Source organism: Mauremys mutica, chromosome 8 (assembly GCF_020497125.1).
Source record: "Mauremys mutica isolate MM-2020 ecotype Southern chromosome 8, ASM2049712v1, whole genome shotgun sequence".
NCBI classification, from domain to species: Eukaryota; Metazoa; Chordata; order Testudines; family Geoemydidae; genus Mauremys; species Mauremys mutica.
Window position 1 is genome coordinate 203,894 of NC_059079.1, and position 18,775 is coordinate 222,668.

Consider the following 18,775-nt stretch of genomic DNA (forward strand, 5'->3'; position numbering starts at 1 on the left):
CAACTCAGAAGAGAGGAAAAATGGAATATGCAGGATGTGCAAGAACAACAGTTTATCTCTTCCTGTTGTAATCTTTGTTCTTCCCATACATTTCTGTGACTTTTTTGTCATTCCTTGTGGTCCCGTATCTTATTTTGTAAGCTCTTTAGGGCAGGGATCATGTCTCTTTATTTATTGGTAATGTACTATGTGAACATAGTTGTGTAAAAATAACTTTTCTCTCTTTTCTGCTTTCCAGGTGAGCTTCAATCCCCAGGATAACACCCAGGTTTGTATCACTGGAAATGGCATTTTTAAACTTTTCAGATACACTGAGGGAACCTTGAAACAGACCAACTTTCAGAGGGGAGAGCCTCAGAACTACTTGTCCCATGTCTGGCTCACTGAGGACAGGGTTATGGTCGGCACTGACACAGGCAAACTCTTTCTCTTTGAGTCTGGAGATCTGCGCTGGGAGACAAGTATAGAATGCAAAGAACCTCCGAGTGAAGTGGAAAAGGATGAGCTGGCACATGAATCTGAGAGGTAAATCTTCCTGGTTATTACTGATAGAGTCAATCTCATGGGAGAGATCCTTCACAGCAGAAACTAGGTCCCTCAGGTGTTATTAGGGAAAGAATGAATGGAGGCTTTTCTATATTGCCCTAATTGTGACTAGATTGGGTTTCTCTGGTTGTTGCTGATTGTAATAACTTTCTTCCTGTTTTTAGCCTCATTGAATTTCCTACTGCCAGTTCCCCTGATCTCTCCAGTGAGATGCTCTGTGAAGCTGTTGGCCAACAGCAGGCTTCCTTGCCTCAAATCTCTGCCATTGCTGCTTATTCCAAAGGTTTTGCATGTTCAGCTGGGCCAGGAGTTGTTCTTCTGTTTGAGAAGACTGAAGAGAAGGAAGGTTACAGGGAGAACCGAGAAATCCGGGTAGGTGAGAGACTGTGAATGGGGCAGAAGGGGCTTCTCCAAGCAGCTAAGAGGCTGCAATTCTCAGACTTTAGCTGTTTCAGTTTAAGAGCCCTTTTGTTTTACATCTGCTCCAGGTAATAATAATACTCAATATTTCTATAGTGATCTTCATCTTTCAGTCACTCTACATTAATCCTCACCATTCCATAAGTGGTTGGTCAGCATTTATAGAAGGGGAAGTGACTTGTCCAAGGTCACACAGAGAATTAATGACAAAGTCATTCTCCTCCAAGGTAGCCTCTGCATAGTCCTGCTTTTGGGACTGGCCTCCATGGCATCACCGAGTTTCAGGAACCTTCTAAGAAACCTGTGTTCCCTGGGACTATATAAACAGTCAGAGCCAAGGTTATGAGGAGGGCATGCATTCCCAACCACCTCAGTTCCTTTCTTTTCACAGCTAGCTGCAGATCTTTGGGTTTTTTCACCAGAGTTTTTGCTTATTATTTAAAGCTGTATTAGATATAGGTAGTCTTACTAGATCCTGGGCTATTGGGGATTCCAGTTCTTAGGATGATTCTGACTGGTCATGTCCAACTCAGAGCAAAAGACTGGGTATGTGTGGTGTGTTTCTTACCCCACATATCCACTAATTTATGTACCACACAGAAGTCTGTTTACCTGGACCAATTTTCACTGTATCAGGCCTTTATATCTTGGGTCTGAAAGGACAGACAAACTCTGCTTTTGGCCTTCCTTATGTAGAAGGCCTTACAAGCTAGATCATTGGGACAAGACCGCATTCCTGTGTAGGAAATCAATATGTCTTCATCAGCTTCCAAGTCCCCTAAAGTTCAGAATTGGAAGCCTTTGATAACAGGATCAGTATCTTCATTCAGCCCCAAGTCAGAGAATCTTCCTAGCTATTCTTGTGCAGGAATGGCTTGCTTCATCCTCAGCGTCTGCTGATCTTGGGGTTACCTCTGTGACCGGACTTTGTTGCTGCCTCTGGATAGTGCTGTAACTGTGGCTTCCTTCATACTGAAGTCTGTCTTGGCACTAGAGAAGCCTGTTGTAATCTACATAGGTTCTTATGTTGTGTTCATCAGTGTAGTATCTGAATGCCTTCCAGCAGTACTTTAAGCAACATGACTAACATCTATCATCTTTTCCCTGTGGGGGAGGAGGGAAGTGTGTGCAGTGGAGTGTTTTGTTTTGGTAGGATTTTTAAAATATATACATGTTGCTATGTATGTGTGTCACAGGCTGGCTGGTCCTTTAAGGGGAGTTGGTCTCAGTTTCCCCTGTGAAAGATGTTACCTCCCAGCTGATCCTGATTGGCTGGGAACCAGGTGACTCCATTCAATTATCAGACCCAGCTGGGGGAGAGTTGGATGATTCCATAAAGGGGTGTGAGAAATAAGATGGGGAGGAAAGCTGTAGGAGGGAGGTTGTTTCCTGTGACTGGACCTGAAAGGAAAAGTTAGCAGGGGAGAAGTAGTCTCCTATGATAGTCTTGGGGAAAAGCTAGCCTCCAAGCAAATAGCCTGAAGGTGGACTGGGAATAAGGATCCAGCCTGGGGAGAACCAGATTGGGGGAATGACTTCAGGGAAGAAGCCCTCAGAGTAAATGACTTTGGTAGGATCCATGTCTCCAGGGAGAAAGTCCAGAGAGTTATCACTTTTTGAGTGAGTGGGATGGAAGGGTAGCCCAGGACAGGGGGGTCTTAGTTCTGCCTCGCAAGGATTCCCAGGCCAGAAGGGATCACTGTGATCATGTAATCTGACCTCCTGTATAACACAGGCAATAAAACTTCCCTAAAATAATTCCTAGAGCAGGGGTGGGCAAACTTTTTGGCCCGAGGGCCACATCGGGGTTGTGCAACTGTATGGAGGGCCGGGTAGAGAAGGCTGTGCCACCCCAAACAGCCTGGCCCCCGCCCTCTATCTGCCCCCTCACTGCTCCCCTCAGAATCCCCAACCCATCAACACCCCCCCGTTCCTTGTGCCCTGACCCCCACCTTCCCGGGACCCCCACCCCCTATCCAAACCCCCCTGCTCCTTGTCCTCTGACTGCCCTGACCCCATCCACACACCTGCCCCCGACAGCCCCCCTGGGACTCCCACCCCCTATCCTACCGCCCTCTGCTCCTTTGTCCCCTGATCTCCCCCTCCTGGGACCCCCCGCCCATAACTGCCCCCCAGGATCCAACCCACTTATCCAACTCCCCCACTCCCTGTTCCCGGACTTCCCTCCTGACCCCTATTCACATCCCTCGCCCCTGACAGGCCCCCTGGGACTCCCACTCGCAACCCTCCCTGTTCCCCATCCCCTGACCGCACCCCCAGAATCTCTGCCTCATCCAACTGCCCCCTCCTCTCTGACTGCCCCCAAGGACCCCCGCTCCCTTACCCAACCACCTGCTCCCCGCCCCCTTTACCAGCAGCAGGAGCTCGCAGCCACAACACCTGGCCAGAGCCAGCTGCGCACCCCATGCTGCCCAGTTGGAGTGGCAGGCCAGAGCGTGGCCCACATGGCGGCATGGCAGCAGGGGAGGGGGGACAGCGGATGAGGGGCCAGGGACTAGGCTCCCCAGCCAGGAGCTCAGGGGTCGGGCAGGACGGTCCCACGGGCTGGATGTGTCCCATGGGCCGGAGTTTGCCCACGTCTGTCCTAGAGCATATCTTTTAGAAAAATATACAGTCTTGATTTAAAAATTAGCAGTGATGGAGAATCCACCATGACCGTTCTTAAATTGTTCCAATGGCTAATGATCCTTACTGTCAAAAATGAACACCTTATTTCTTTACTATCAATTTCCCCTTTCTTCCTTTCGCTGTATATTATTTTGTTATTTTTATAGTTGCCTTCACTTCTCCTCTAAACCAGATTTTCTTTAATCAGCACAGCCTTTTTCATCTAGTAAGTGGTCTTAAATGATTCCCAAGTATGATTCACATTTTTCTTATTAATTTCTTCCTTCTGACTGATTTGGCTCATAATTGTTTCCAGCTTTGTGAAATTGGCCGTGTCAAGGCACTAAGTAGATATATTACTGGTCTGGACTTTATTCTGCTTGCACATTATAAATGTGATCAAGTCATGACCACTTGTATCTAACCTACCATTAATTCTTAGTTCTGTGATCAGTTCCTCTTTATCTGTTAGAACAAGGTCTAATAAAGAATTTCCATGTGTTGGCAGCAACACTTTTTGAGTTAGGAAATTGTCATCTATAAAGTCTAGAAATTCCAAGGATGTTATAATATGGCAGCATGAGATCTCTAGTATGCATCACTCAAATTGAAGTCCCTCATGATCACACATTTTTTCCCTACATGTTATAGATACATGTGTAAGGAGGCAGTCATCCTGTTCCTCCTTGTGATTTGGTGGTTTGTAGCAGACACCAATCAATACCTCATCTTTTGCTTTCTCTGTTAGGACTTTGATTCATAAACATTCAAAATTATTTTCTTCTGAGTTATCAGTGACTCAGAAACAGGTAATGCCATTCTTGGCATAAAGTGCCACTCCTCCTCCCCTTTTGCTCTGTTGATTGTTCCTAAATAGGTTACAATCATTGATTTTAACATTTCAATCATGCAAATCATCCCACTAGTTTTCAGTAATATCAACTAGATTGAATTTATACAGTACTTGTAAATCCAGTTTATCTTGTTTGTTACCCATAGCATTGCTTCATAGGCAAATGTAAAATTGCTTCTCTTCGTGTCCTTTGGTCCCTTGATTCATTCTGTTCTCAACATCTCAATTTTGTGCTAATTGAGTGCTCAGATCTTCTCTCATTTTACCTTCCCATTTTGCTTTTAGTTTAACCCCATCCTGATTACTCTAGCCAGCCTTTCCCAGAGAGATTGGTTCCCCTTCTGCTGAGGAGGAGGAGAACTAAACTATACAGCCCTCTCTCCCCATAGGTGTACCAATGTTCCACAAAACCAAAACGCTCCACCTTCCATCACTTACTTACCCAGTGGTTTACTTCCATAATCTTCTGCCTTCTGTCTTCCTTCACTCATGGAACAGGAAGGATCTCAGAAGATTGCTTGGACATTCTTCTTCAGCATGCTTCCGAGTTCTCTGAAGTCATCTAGTATCTCTGAGATATCTCGCAACACAGTGTCATTAGTACCAATATGAACCATCACCAGTGGATCCTTGCCTCTCAACTTCAGAAGTCTATCCAATCTTAGAATGATGGCTTGTGTCTTGGCTCCTGGAAGACAGCACATTGTCCTGTTGTCCACCTTTCCCTTGCAGAATGTTCTTTTTATTCTTCTGAGTACTGTATTGAATTTCCAACAAAAATTGTCTGTCTTCCTTGGATGGGTGGAGAACTCTTTGAAAGCAGGCTTGATTTTCTTACACGTTGGGCTGAGCTGCCATCCACATATGTGTCCCATACATCTCTCTGTTTCCTTGGACCTGCTGGATCTTGAGAGGTATCTTCCAAAGTTTTCAAAGTTGAGAACCTGGTATTGATTTGAAATTTCTAGCTGAGTGGAATTCCTCCTGCTTCTCTTCTCTCTGTTGGCCACAGCCTTCCCATGCTTATCTGTTTCCAGCTGTGCAGAATGCTGCCGTGACCTCCTGCCTCTGATTGTTAAGGACAGGATCACTCTCAGATCTCACCCCAAGTTCCTGCTGAAATTTTCTTTTAGAATTATGTATGTACCAATGTATTTATTTCCCAGATTTCTTCCCCAAGCCTCATTTTTCCTTGGGAAAGCTAAACTTCATACACTTAATGTAGTTAAGAGCATTGTCTCTTTACATTGACAGGAGAAAATTATGCAGGAACACACCTAGACTGTTTATGGCCTTTGCAGAGAGGATTACGGGTCAGGCAATATCGACTCAGGGATTATCTAATTGACTCTCCATCTATATAAGGACATGCCCTGAGTTAGCCAGGTTAGATCCACCTTAGAACTCAAAAAGCCTCTGTTGCCTGTTTGAAGAATGTCCCTATTTCTGAAATCTGTAAGGTAGCTACTTGTCACTCAGTCCACATATTTACTAGTCATTATTCTTTGCTAAAGGCTTCCAGATTGAATGCCCTTTTTTTTAGGGCTGTTCTGTAGTTACTGTTTTAGTAGAACTACTTCCCACCTGTCATGCTGTCTTGAGTGGCTCACAACAGTGAGTGCCTACCTTGGAGCAGACTGTCAACAACAGGACAGATACCTCAAGCACATGGTATGTTCTATAATTAGATTTTACCAAGCCAGTAACAAATGTGGACTCCTGGATCACTATAAAAATCTTACCATGGAGTCACAGACAGTCCCCTTAGACTCTCCAGTCTATCTGGCCATCCATACAACTGGACTTAGTGATAAATGGTCACCTACATCAAAAATCACACAATATGCAGATTGCTTCCAGTCCCAAGAGACCAGTTACTTAGCCTAGATCAGTTGGTATCCTTTATCTTATGCCAAAGACAGCACCTGTATCCAATCCTGTGTTAAACTATCTAAAGGTTTATTCGCTAGGAAAGAGAAATGAGAGTTATTTACAGGTTAAAGCAAGCAAACATATACACACAAATGAGTTACCATCTAAATCCTAAGAGTGACAGAGTTGTAGAGATCTGTCTATTCAAAGTGTCTTTCAGAGTGGACCCAGGAGATAACCCTTGGGGATCTCTGGCTTCAGTTTTGGTGACTCTGGCCCTGTGAGAGTTCAAACAGCAAAGAGAGGAACAATCTTCACATTAGCGCTTTTTATTTCCCTCTTCCAGCATTCAGAGTGATGGGAAGATGCCTTCTGCATGTACTTCTCCATGGGTGGATGGGGCAATTAGCAAAGATTTTGTCTTATAATGGTTAAATTTTGATAGTCCTCCTGGATGGGCAGGGGTGATGATTTCCATGCCTGGATTCACAAGTTTAGTGCAAACATTTTCAAAGTTATAAAGCAAAACTTGCATATTTTCCTATGGCATGGAATACAGACATTACAAATGAGATTAATGCATGCAGCAATTTACAAGCCTTTTGTAGATTCTAAACACTAAATACATTCTTACAAGACTAATACCTATTTTGAGCAAAACTAACATACAGGTGAACTGGTCTGGTTTCCATCTATGAGTCTGTCAGTTCTTCGAATGCTTGCTCATGTCAGTTCCAATCAGGTATGTGCATGTGCATGTGCATGGCAGCCAGAAGATTTTTCCCCTAGCAGTATCCGTCAGATGAGTCCAGATGCCCCCTGGAGTGGCACCATCATGGCGCTCAATATAGGGACCTACCGATCTGCCAACCCCTCAGTTCCTTCTTACCGCCAGTGACGGTTAGCTGGAACTTCCCCTTGCTCTTGTCATGACAAGCGGATTTGGCAGTCTGTATATAGTTCTTCATTAGTTTTGTAGAAGCAGCAAAGAATCCTGTGGCACCTGATAGACTAACAGACGTTTTGCACCATGAGCTTTCGTGGGTGAATACCCACTTCTTCGGATGCAAGTAGTGGAAATTTCCAGGGGCAGGTTTATATATGCAAGCAAGAAGCAAGCTAGAGATAACGAGGTTAGTTCAATCAGGGAGGATGAGGCCCTGTTCTAGCAGTTGAGTGAAAACCAAGAGAGGAGAAACTGGTTCTGTAGTTGGCAAGCCATTCACAGTCTTTGTTTAATCCTGAGCTGATGGTGTCAAATTTGCAAATGAACTGGAGCTCAGCAGTTTCTCTTTGAAGTCTGGTCCTGAAGTTTTTTTGCTGCAGGATGGCCACCTTAAGATCTGCTATTGTGTGGCCAGGGAGGTTGAAGTGTTCTCCTACAGGTTGTTGTATATTGCCATTCCTAATGTCTGATTTGTGTCCATTTATCCTTTTCCTTAGAGACTGTCCAGTTTGGCCGATGTACATAGCAGAGGGGCATTGCTGGCATATGATGGCATCTATAACATTGGTGGGCGTGCAGGTGAATGAACTGGTGATGGTGTGGCTGATCTGGTTAGGTCCTGTGATGGTGTCGCTGGTGTAGATATGTGGGCAGAGTTGGCATCGAGGTTTGTTGCATGGATTGGTTCCTGAGTTAGAGTTACTATGGTGCAGTGTGCAGTTACTGGTGAGAATATGCTTCAGGTTGGCAGGTTGTCTGTGGGCGAGGACTGGCCTGCCACCCAAGGCCTGTGAAAGTGTGGGATCATTGTCCAGGATGGGTTGTAGATCCCTGATGATGCGCTGGAGGGGTTTTAGCTGGGGACTGTATGTGATGGCCAGTGGAGTCCTGTTGGTTTCTTTCTTGGGTTTGTCTTGCAGTAGGAGGCTTCTGGGTACACGTCTAGTGTAACTAGTTTTGTAGTTAGTGTTAAGCAGTTAGTAGGTACTTTACTTAGTTCTTAAGTTTCCTTTGGAGGGGTTTCCCCTCCAGTGCTATCCCGGTGCTAGGGCATGCCGCATTCTCCTGGTTTCAAAGCCTGTGAGGTCAGCAGCAAGTATATGCCTGGAAGCAAACCTCACACTTCGTGTTTGAAGTGTTTGGGGGAGAGACATCAAAAGGATTGCTGTAGGATCTTCAGGGGGGGTTGCCCCAGGACACTGAAAGATAGAGATCAGTGCCTGAAGGTCCTACTAATGGAAGCAGCACTCCAGCCCCAGTCCGACCCCAGGTCGGCAGACCTGGCACCGAGTACCACCTCCTCGGTATGCAGTGCCCCGGCACCATTGACATGGGGATTGGTGCCGAGTTAGGACAAGGACTCTCAGCACCATCATGGCTCCACTCAAGGCTCACAGGCCACAGACAGGCACTGGTCTCAATCGCTGGTGCCACAGAATAATAGGAGGCCGGAGAGGGGTCGTTTCCCTCCCCCTCCTGGCTAGACCCAAGGAGCCGGCCATTCTGAGACCCAAGTCAGGCCACACTACTTCGTCCCTACCGAGAGACGGTCACGTCAACTGCTGCCCCTGTGGAAGGGCGGTCCAGTCCAGACCCTTCTCACTTGCCGAGGCCGAGCCAACAACTACACCTCCCATCAACCCTGGAGGCATTTGAGGCAGCCAGGGAACTGTTCCAGCTCATGGCACCATTCTCCCCACCTAGACAGGATAGGTCGTTGGCACCGGACACTCCTCCGGCATCGTCAAGTGGAAAGGCCACAATGATGTCCCGGTGGTCTCCATCCCCAGTGCACCGCTCCCTGGTGCCAGAACAGGGTCAGCAGTCTCGTTGGTCCCCAAGCCCTCGGTGCGGACCCTCAGCACCTTGGAGAACCACTCCTCCGTGGTCCTCGGAGTTGGACCTAGGACACCTCAGAGTTGGAGTCAGACTCCTATCGATCTCATAGGAGCAGAAATAGATGGTCCAAGTCATCACGAGACCAGCACCCTTACCTGGCACTACAGCCCGTGAAGTGGCAGCCCCCAGCACAGTGGCCCTTTTGAACTCCCTGGGCCTTTCACCAAGGCCGAGGGCAGAGCCAAGGGTCACATTCCAGGGCGGCGGTGGTGGCCTTGGCCACTTTCATACCACCTCCAGCACCATCGGCATTGGCAGGATCAGGGGTAGTTCCATTGCTCCCTGACACTACCATCCCAACCCCTGTGGCACCAGCATCATCCACGCCAGCCCCAGTGGTATCAGTGCCGACATCCTCAGCACCAACAGCCTCATTAGCGACAGCCCCAACACCATCAGTTCTGGCTTTGACAACTTCGGCATTGGCAGCCTCGGCACCGACGTATGCAGCTCCAGCATCAAGGGCCATGACACCATTTGTGTTGGCTCCAGCCCAGAATCCCGAAGTGTCGCAGGACCTCTTGGGTGCAGAGGGAAGAGAGCAGCCACTCCTTTTGGGGACCTCTTCCTCTTCTTCTCCAGATGAAGTGCTGGTGGGCACTTCGGTAGCCCCGGCCCTGGAGGACAACAGGGTCCTACAGCAATTGCTAAGGAGGGTTGCCCTGGCCTGGGCATTCAGGTGGAGGAGGTAGTGGAGGACGCAGATCCAATGGTGGATATCCTCGCCACCTCCGAACCGGCACGTATTGCCCCACCCCTGATAAAGACCATTGCCGACATCACAAAAACCTTGTGGCAGACCCTGGCTTCATTGCCCCCTACAGCTAAGTGCAATGAAAGACACTATTTTGTGCCATCCAGGAGCTATGAGCACTTGTATACCCATCCTCCATCAGATTAGTTGGTCGTGGACACTGCTAACCAACGCGAGTGCCAGTACTACCAAGGCCCCTCCCAAAGAATCGGGAGGCAAAACTCAACCTTTTTGGGAGAAAGGTCTACTCCACTGGTGGCTTGCAGCTCCACATTTCTAACCAGCAGGCCATTATCAGCAGGTACTGCTACAATACATGTTGGGCAAAAGTGAGGTTTGCAGAGTTGCTGCTGCAGGACTCCTGTGCTGAATTCTCAGTCCTGGTGGAGGAGGGCAAGCTCATTTCCTGAGCTTTGCTGGAGGCTGCTCTGGACAGGGCTGATGCGGCCACTCAGGTGATGTCTACTGGAATTGCCATGAGAAGGGACTCCCAGCTCCAGGTATCAGGTCTGCCATACGAGGTCCAGCAGACCATTCAGGATCTCCCTTTTGAGGATGTGACTCTATTTTCCAAAAAGACAGATAAAAGGCTATATAGCCTAAAAGACTCAAGAGCCACCCTCAAATCGCTGGACCTCCACACCCCTGCCACGCAGCGTAGGCATTTTAGGCCACAACCTCCTTCGCAGTTCTACCAACCGCAGAACTGGCAGGATGGCTCACAGAGGAGAAACAGGAGCACCAGGAAGAGGCCGCGCCTGTCCTCAGGCTAGGGCTCTGGCACGTCCCAACCTTCATCCAGCCAGAAGCAGGCCTTTTGAAGGTGCGAATGAGGACGACGCACCAGCACTTGCACTGGATCCAACCCGCCTTACCTTCTTGTCCCGACTATCCCATTTCTACCCTGTGTGGGCCCGTATCACTTCGGACTGCTGGGTGCTCTGCACGGTAGAGAGGGGATACTCCCTCCAATTCTCGGGCCTCCTGCCCTTCCACCCCCTTTCCCCACCTCTCTTCAAGGACCCTTCTCACAAGCGACTCCTCATACAGGAGGTTCACTCACTCCTCTAGCTGTGGGCTGTGGAAGAGGTTCCTCAGGAGGTGAAGGGCAAGGGCTTCTATTCCCAGTATTTCCTAATACCAAAAGCCAAAGGCGGGCTCAGGCCCATCCTGGACCTGCAAGAGCTCAACAAGTTCATGAAGAAACTGAAGTTCTGCATGGTGTCTTTGGCCTCCATCATCCCTTCCTTGGATCCAGGGGACTGGTACACTTCCCTCAACTTGAAGGACACGTACTTTCATATAGCAATTACACCATCCCACAGAAGGTACCTCTCCCTTATCCACAAGACTTGTTATCCTATCAAAGAAAGCTATCAGATTGGTTTGACACAATTTGTTCTTTACAAATCCATGCTGGCTATTCCCTCTCACCTTACCACCTTCCAAGTGTTTGCAGATGATTTCCTTAATTACTTGTGCCATTATCTTCCCTGGCACAAAAATTAAACTAACTGGTCTATAGTTTCCTGGGTTGTTTTTATTTCCCTTTTTATAGATGGGCACTATATTTGCCCTTTTCCAGACTTCTAGAATCTCTCCCGTCTCCCATGATTTTCCAAAGATAATAGCTAGAGGCTCAGATACCTCCTCTATTAGCTCCTTGAGTATTCTAGGATGCATTTCATCAGGCCCTGATGATTTGCAAGCATCTAACTTTTCTAAGTTATTTTTAACTTGTTCTTTTTTTATTTTATCTTCTAAACCTACCCCCTTCCCATTAGCATTCACTATGTTAGGCATTCCTTCAGACTTCTCAGTGAAGACCGAAACAAAGAAGTCATTAAGCATCTCTGCCATTTCCAAGTTTCCTGTTACTGTTTCTCCCTCTTCACTGAGCAGTGAGCCTACCCTGTCCTTGGTCTTCCTCTTGCTTCTAATGTATTGATAAAAAGTCTTCTTGTTTCCCTTTATTCCCATAGCTAGTTTGAGCTCATTTTATGCCTTTGCTTTCTAATCTTGCCCCTGCATTCCTGTGTTGTTTGCCTATATTCATCCTTTGTAATCTGTCCTAGTTTTCATTTTTATATGACTGCTTTTTATTTTTTAGATCATGCAAGATCTCGTGGTTAAGCCAAGGTGGTCTTTTTGCCACATTTTCTGTCTTTCCTACCCAGCAGAATAGCTTGCTTTTGGGCCCTTAATAGTGTCCCTTTGAAAAACTGCCAACTCTCCTCAGTTGGTTTTCCCCTCAGTCTTGATTCCCATGAGACCTTACCTATCAGCTCTCTGAGCTTACCAAAATCCACCTTCCTGAAATCCATTGTCTCTATTTTGCTGTACTCCCTTCTACCCTTCCTTTAGAATTGCAAACTCTATGACTTCATGATCACTTTCACCAAAGCTGCCTTCTACTTACAAATTCTCAATGAGTTCCTCCCTATTTGTTAAAATCAAGTCTAGAACAGCTTCCCCCCAGTAGCTTTTTCAACCTTCTGAAATAAAAAGTTGTCTGCAATGCAGTCCAAGAACTTATTGGATGGTCTGTGCCCCGCGGTGTTATTTTCCCAACATATATCTGGATAGTTGAAGTCCCCCATCACCACCAAATCTTGGGCTTTGAATGATTTTGTTAGTTGTTTAAAAAAAGCCTCATCCACCTTATCCACCTGGTTAGGTGGCCTGTAGTAGACTCCTAGCACGACATCACCCTTGTTTTTTACCCCTTTTAGCCTAACCCAGAGCCTTGCAACACTTCCGTCTCCTATGTCCATCTCCGCCTCAGTCCAAGATGCTCTTCCCTCTCTTCGTTAGGTGGATCCCATCTCTTCCTAGCAATCCTTCTTCCCGGATCAACATCCCATCATCAAAGAATCCAAAGCCCTCACTCTGACACCACTTGCATAACAACACATTCACCTCCACAATTCGATGATCCCTACCTGGACCTCTTCCTTCAACGGGGAGGATGGACAAGAACACAACTTGCACCTCAAACTCCTTTATCCTTCTTCCCAGAGCCACATAGTCTGCTGTGATCTGCTTAAGGTCATTCTTGGCAGTATCATTGGTGCCCACATGGAGAAGTTGGAAGGGGTAGCGGTCCGAGGTCTTGATCAGTCTTAGCAGACACTTCGTCACATCCTGGATTCTAGCTCCAGGCAAGCAGCACACTTTGCGAGTCTCCTGGTCCGGTCGGCAGATGGATGACTCCGTCCCCTTTAGGAGGGAGTCCTCTACCACCACCACCCATCTTCTCCTCTTGGGAATGGTGGTCATGGAACCCCTATTCCTAGGACAATGCATCCTCTGCCTTCTTGCCGATGGGGTCTCCTTCTGATCCCTTCCCTCAGAGGGCTCCTCCAAATCCTTCTCTGCAGTAGTACCTGTGCAGAGAGCCTACCTTCTCTATCTCTAGCAGCATGGACTGTCCATGTCATCAACAAGGGTTCACTTGGCCACCATCTCTGCCTTCCATCCAGGTGCAGAGGGCCAGTCGGTGTTTGCCAACTCTATGATCAGCTGTTTCCTGAAAGGTTTCAACAGGCTGTATTGGCACATCCAACAACCGGCCCCAACCTGGGACATCAATCTGGTCCTTTCCAAATTGATGGGTCTGCCCTTCGAACCACTGGTGACTTGTTCCCTGCTCTACTTGTCATGCAAGGTGGCATTTCTGGTAGCTATAACCTCACCCAGGAGAAGGGTGTCTGAGCTCAAGGCCCTAACATCAGAGCCCCCTTACACTGTGTTCTATAAGGACAAAGTTCAGCTCAGGCCACATCCAGCTTTCCTCCCAAAGGTTGTCTCCCAGTTTCACATCAACCAGGACATCTTCCTCCCATTGTTCTTTCCTAAGCAGCACTCGAACAGCAGGGAGCAGAGGCTCCACTCATTGGATGTCTGCAGAGCACTAGCCTTTTACATTGAAAGAAGAAAACCATTTAGGAAGTCCATTCAACTGTTCGTGGCTATGGCAGGCAGGATGAAGAGTCTTCCAGTCTTCTCCCAACGAATTTCCTCGTGGGTCATGTCCTGCATCCATGAATGCTATAACCTGGCAGAGGTGCCTGCCCCTCTGCTCACAGCGCACTCCACTAGGGCGCAGGCGTCTTCAGCAGCGTTCCCAGCGCAAGTTCTGACCCAGGAAGTATGCAGAGTGGCGACATGGTCCTCCATACTTACTTTCACTGCACATTACACAATTACCCAGCAGGCCAGAGACGATGCAGCCTTTGGTAGAGCAGTGCTCCGATCAGTAGACAGCTCCGGCCCTGCCTCCTAAACTTAGGCTTGGGAGTCACCTGATTGGAATTGACATGAACAAGCACTCGAAGGAGAAAAAATGGTTACTTACCTTCTCATAACTGCTCTTTGAGATGTGTTGTTCATGTCCATTCCAATATCCACCCACCTACTCCTCTGTTGGGGTAGCCAGCAAGAAGGAACTGAGGTGGGTCAGTAGGGCCCTATATTGAGCGCTATGATGGCACCACTCCAGGGGGACCGACGGATATTGCTAGGGGAAAAATCTTCCGGCTGCCGTGCATGCGCACACACACCTGTTTGGAATTGACATGAACAACTCATCTCAAAGAACAACAGTTACGAGAAGATGAGTAACCATTTTTTCTTAGCTAATGCCTGCAGTCTTGACAAGAGCTGGCACCTGGCCTGCCAGCATCACACCACCTTCAAGCAAACTGAAGACTGCTTGTAAGTCACCAAGAGTGGAATCCATGTGGACAATCATTCGAAGAAGAAATGGTTACTTACCTTACAGTAACTGTGATTCTTTGAGATATATTGTCCGCATGGATTCCATGATCTGCCTTCTTTCCCCCTACTACAGAGTCCTACCCCTCATGTATTCTGTAGTGGTGAAGGAGCTGGTTGTGCCCACTCTGCTCTTTATACCCTTGGGTAGGGGAGCACTAGGAGAACTAGGGCAGAGGTGCAGCCCCAGTGGTCACTGCTGGCCAAAAGGATCTATGCACATGGGACACATGTTCACTAGGACTGGAGTCCCTGTGGAAAACCCATCTCAAAGAAGCAGAAGTACTGTAAGGTAAGGAACCGTTCTTTCATGGACAACTGTAATTCTGCCATTTCCTAACTTGAGTGCTTGACTTTGCTTAGTGTTCTTTTGTTGCCATTTTTTGTATGTGATACATATATTAAGACAAATATTGAAAAGGTGTTCCTAAATTATAGCCATTAAAGATGGAAAATTCCACCTGGGTCACCTTGTCTGCATTGCTGCCTTTGTGTAGGTAAGGCACCTACTTCTTTAGAGTCAATTGATTTCTAAGCATATCCCTACCAAAGCAGAATTACATTGCAAGTGTGGGTGCTATGTGGAGTACTGAGATTTGAAATAGTCTAATGGGACTGGTTTGCTGTGTAGATTCCCCAGGATCAGCGCAGCAGTGACCCAAATCAGTCAGACAAGCAGGATGTTATGTGCATGTGTTTTAGCCCCTCAGAGGAAACGCTGCTCATTAGCACCAGTAAAAATCAGCTCTACATCTTTACCATGTCCTCAACTGAGATAATTAAGGTAAGTTCAATTTGATCACCAATCCTTTAGCACAACACTCAGTAAGTGATATATAAGCAAGGCAGTTGGTTTCCAGTGTCACTTTCTGTGGAAGGTTTTTGTAAAATCCACCTGTGAGACGCTGAACCCATCCCATCCCATCCTTGTAGTGCAGAGAAGTGCTCTGTGTATATGTTTAATAAATTTAATATACGAAAATCTTTAATACGATGTTAAAGCTGAGAATCTGTCATATTATTATTATATTTGGAAGTAGAGTATTCATATTATGGTAGCACATAGAAGTCCTAGTCAAAATCAGAATCCCATTGTGTTGGGCACAAACATGCAGTTGAAGATAGTTCCTGCACTAAAGAACTTTTACAAGCTAATTAAGGACAGAACTGTCATTGTCTTGTATAAATGCCTAGATGGAATTAAATACTTATTCCAGGTGAGTCATACTAGAGCATCTGTACAAACAGGAACTGCTCCATGATGCAGCCCAAAACCTCACTAACTTCTCTCCTCACCCCCAGCCCCCAGCTATATCACACTGCAAACTCCTATCTAATTTGCTTCCCAGGTTTCTACTTCCCATTCAGTATCTGCTTTTCAGATTATTTTTCCTTATATGTATTAACTGCCATCTTCCAGGTCAGTTCTCATTTTTGTTATTGCTCATGTCTCTTTAGGTCCTTGTGCATTATTTTTCTGTTCTTGCTGATGTGCACAAATCTTCACAATATAGTACTGTGTCTGAATCCCATCATTCTTCCATATAAGTAGTAAAGATGCCAAATAAGACTGCACCTAACACCATTATTCCCTATTTTAAATTTCTGGTGCATTTCTAGTCTAGTACCACACAAGATACCTCTCCCCAATTCCATGCATTGAGGTTTATCATTTTCCTTTGCTTACTGTCTCTTGATCAGTCTAAGCCAATATGATTTTTTTCTGAGTGTTTAATTATTTGTGGCACTTCTCTAGGGGGAACCAGCTCACTTTGAGTATCTGAATTTCCCATTACATTCTGCTGCCATCACTGGACTGGACACCTGTATCCGTAAACCCCTCATTGCTACTTGTTCCCTGGACAGATCTGTACGCATCTGGAACTATGAAACCAAGTAAAGAACCATCTTTGTTTTTACTGCTTTCTGTCTTTGTATGTCTCCTGTAATGGACAACTACAGATGTCTTAGCATGTGCATGTCTGTTTTTGGTGGTGTCACTGTATGGTATGGGATAAGAGTGGCCTTACTGGCAGTAGTTTGGGATCAGCCTAGATTTGCAATACATTCAAAACAAGTACCAATAATCACTAAGACCTTGATACCATACCATGCCATCATGTATTGCATATATGCCACAGATTTCCCAAAAATGATATTAGAAATGCTCAGAGAGCTTTTTTTTGTTTTTTAAAAAATTACTGTTTTTTGTGCATCTCACAAAAGGCTACTGTATGTTTAGTACCATGAGCCTGTCTAACTCTTCAGGCCTCAGAGGAAGAGAAAAATAACTAATACATTTCAGAACAATCTAAAAATGATCTAAAATAATTCTGTATAACAAATCTGCTAGAAATAAATGCTTTACGCTGCTGGAAACGGGGATTTCCAGCTCTCCAGTGAGATATTGCAACCATTTATAGTCTGATGGCTTGCAAGATATAAGACTTGAAATCTGTCACTGGGCCAGGATTTTAATATTGCTCTTACTATACCTGAGATCAGTGAGGCAAGGTGGGTGAGGTAATACCTTTGATTAGACCAACACTTTTTTATACTTACTTACAACAAGACAGCAATCCTCAGATCTGCGTAATTTTATGGGAAATTCAGTAAAGACTACCATTGGGGTGCCTTGGGCACTGCTGCATTCAGAAGATGAGAAAATAACTTTACTGTCATTCCAGTTCAGTGTTTCACCCACAGCTGTTTAAATTAACAAACTAGCTCTTCTGTATAGAGAAGAGTCCATTCCTGGAGTTGCTTTTGTGCCCCAAATTATAGAGTGCCCATTCTAGTACCAGGACTTTTCTGAACAGCCTGGCAGCTCTGAGGGGTATTTTCAATGTGAAGGCAAATGCCTCATCTAAAATTCTGACTCTGAGCTACTGCTGGGGAAATTTCTCAGTGTGGAAGAGGGGTTGAGTGACAGAAAGAAAGGAGATGCTTTTGTGACAGTCTTTTTTTTTAAATGGCATCTGTTTGAGTCTGCCTACAGAACTGAAATATTTGAAATAGTCCTGGTGGAAATGGATTAGTGGGCAGAGTGCAAGAGAGGTAGTCAAAGATGCATGGTAATATAATTTATCACATGGATATCACCACCATTGTGGAATAAATACCAATTCCATACAAAAAGCTACATTAAAAGAACATTGAGGTTGCAAAATGAAGCACTCAAATGTTAGGAAATGGAAGAATTAAAGTAATCCGTGCAATGACCTGGAAGAAAACAAAATCATCACCGATAAAGTTTGCAGATGACACACAGATTGGGCAAGTGATAAATAATGACCAGGACAGGTCACTGACTCAGATAACAATCCACTTGGTAAGCTTGGCACAAGCAAACAATATGCATTTTACTACAGCTACATAGAAATGTATACATCTAGGAACAAAGAATATAGGCCATACTTACAGGAGCGGGATGCTATCCTGGGAAGTAGCAACTCTAAAAAAGATTTTGGGGTCGTGGTGAATAATCAGCTGAACATGAGCTCCCAGTGTGAGGCTGTGGCCAAAAGAGCTAATGGGATCCTTGGATGCCTAAACAGTGGAATCTTGAGTAAGAGTAGAGAGGTTATTTTACCTCTGTCTTTGGCACTGGTGCAACTACTGTTGGAATCCTGTGTCCAGTGCTGTTGCCCACGATTCAAGAAGGATGTTCACTGGCTGGAATCAGTAGGAGAACACTTCAACTCTCTGGCCATTCAGTAACAGATTTAAAGGTGGCAATTTTGCAACAGAAAAGCTTCAAAAACAGACTTCAACAAGAAACTGCTGAACTTGAATTGATATGCAAACTAGATACTATCAACTTAGGCTTAAATAGAGACTGGGAATGGCTGAGCCCTTACAAACATTGACTCTATTTCCCCCACGTTAAGTATCCTCACAGCTTCTTGTCAAACTGTCTTAAATGCACTATCTTGATTATCACTACAAAAGTTGTTTTTTCTTCTGCTGACAACATTTCATCTTAATTAATTAGCCTCTTAGAGTTGGTTGGGCAACTCCCACCTTTTCATGTTCTCTGTATGTATATATATCTCCTCACTATATGTTCCAGTCTATGCGT

At 45.8% G+C, this 18,775-nt stretch overlaps 1 protein-coding gene across 3 annotated transcripts in view; it reads left to right on the forward strand.

The window, feature by feature from the left end:
- CFAP57 (cilia and flagella associated protein 57) overlaps nucleotides 1-18,775 on the forward strand; it is a 136,528-nt gene that overhangs the window by 28,862 nt on the left and 88,891 nt on the right. For all 3 annotated transcript variants that reach the window (XM_045028833.1, XM_045028830.1, XM_045028832.1), the window contains exons 4-7: nucleotides 239-525; nucleotides 711-918; nucleotides 15,326-15,478; nucleotides 16,451-16,590. In XM_045028833.1, the coding sequence (XP_044884768.1) occupies nucleotides 239-525; nucleotides 711-918; nucleotides 15,326-15,478; nucleotides 16,451-16,590 (788 nt within the window). The remainder of the gene's footprint in view (nucleotides 1-238; nucleotides 526-710; nucleotides 919-15,325; nucleotides 15,479-16,450; nucleotides 16,591-18,775) is intronic.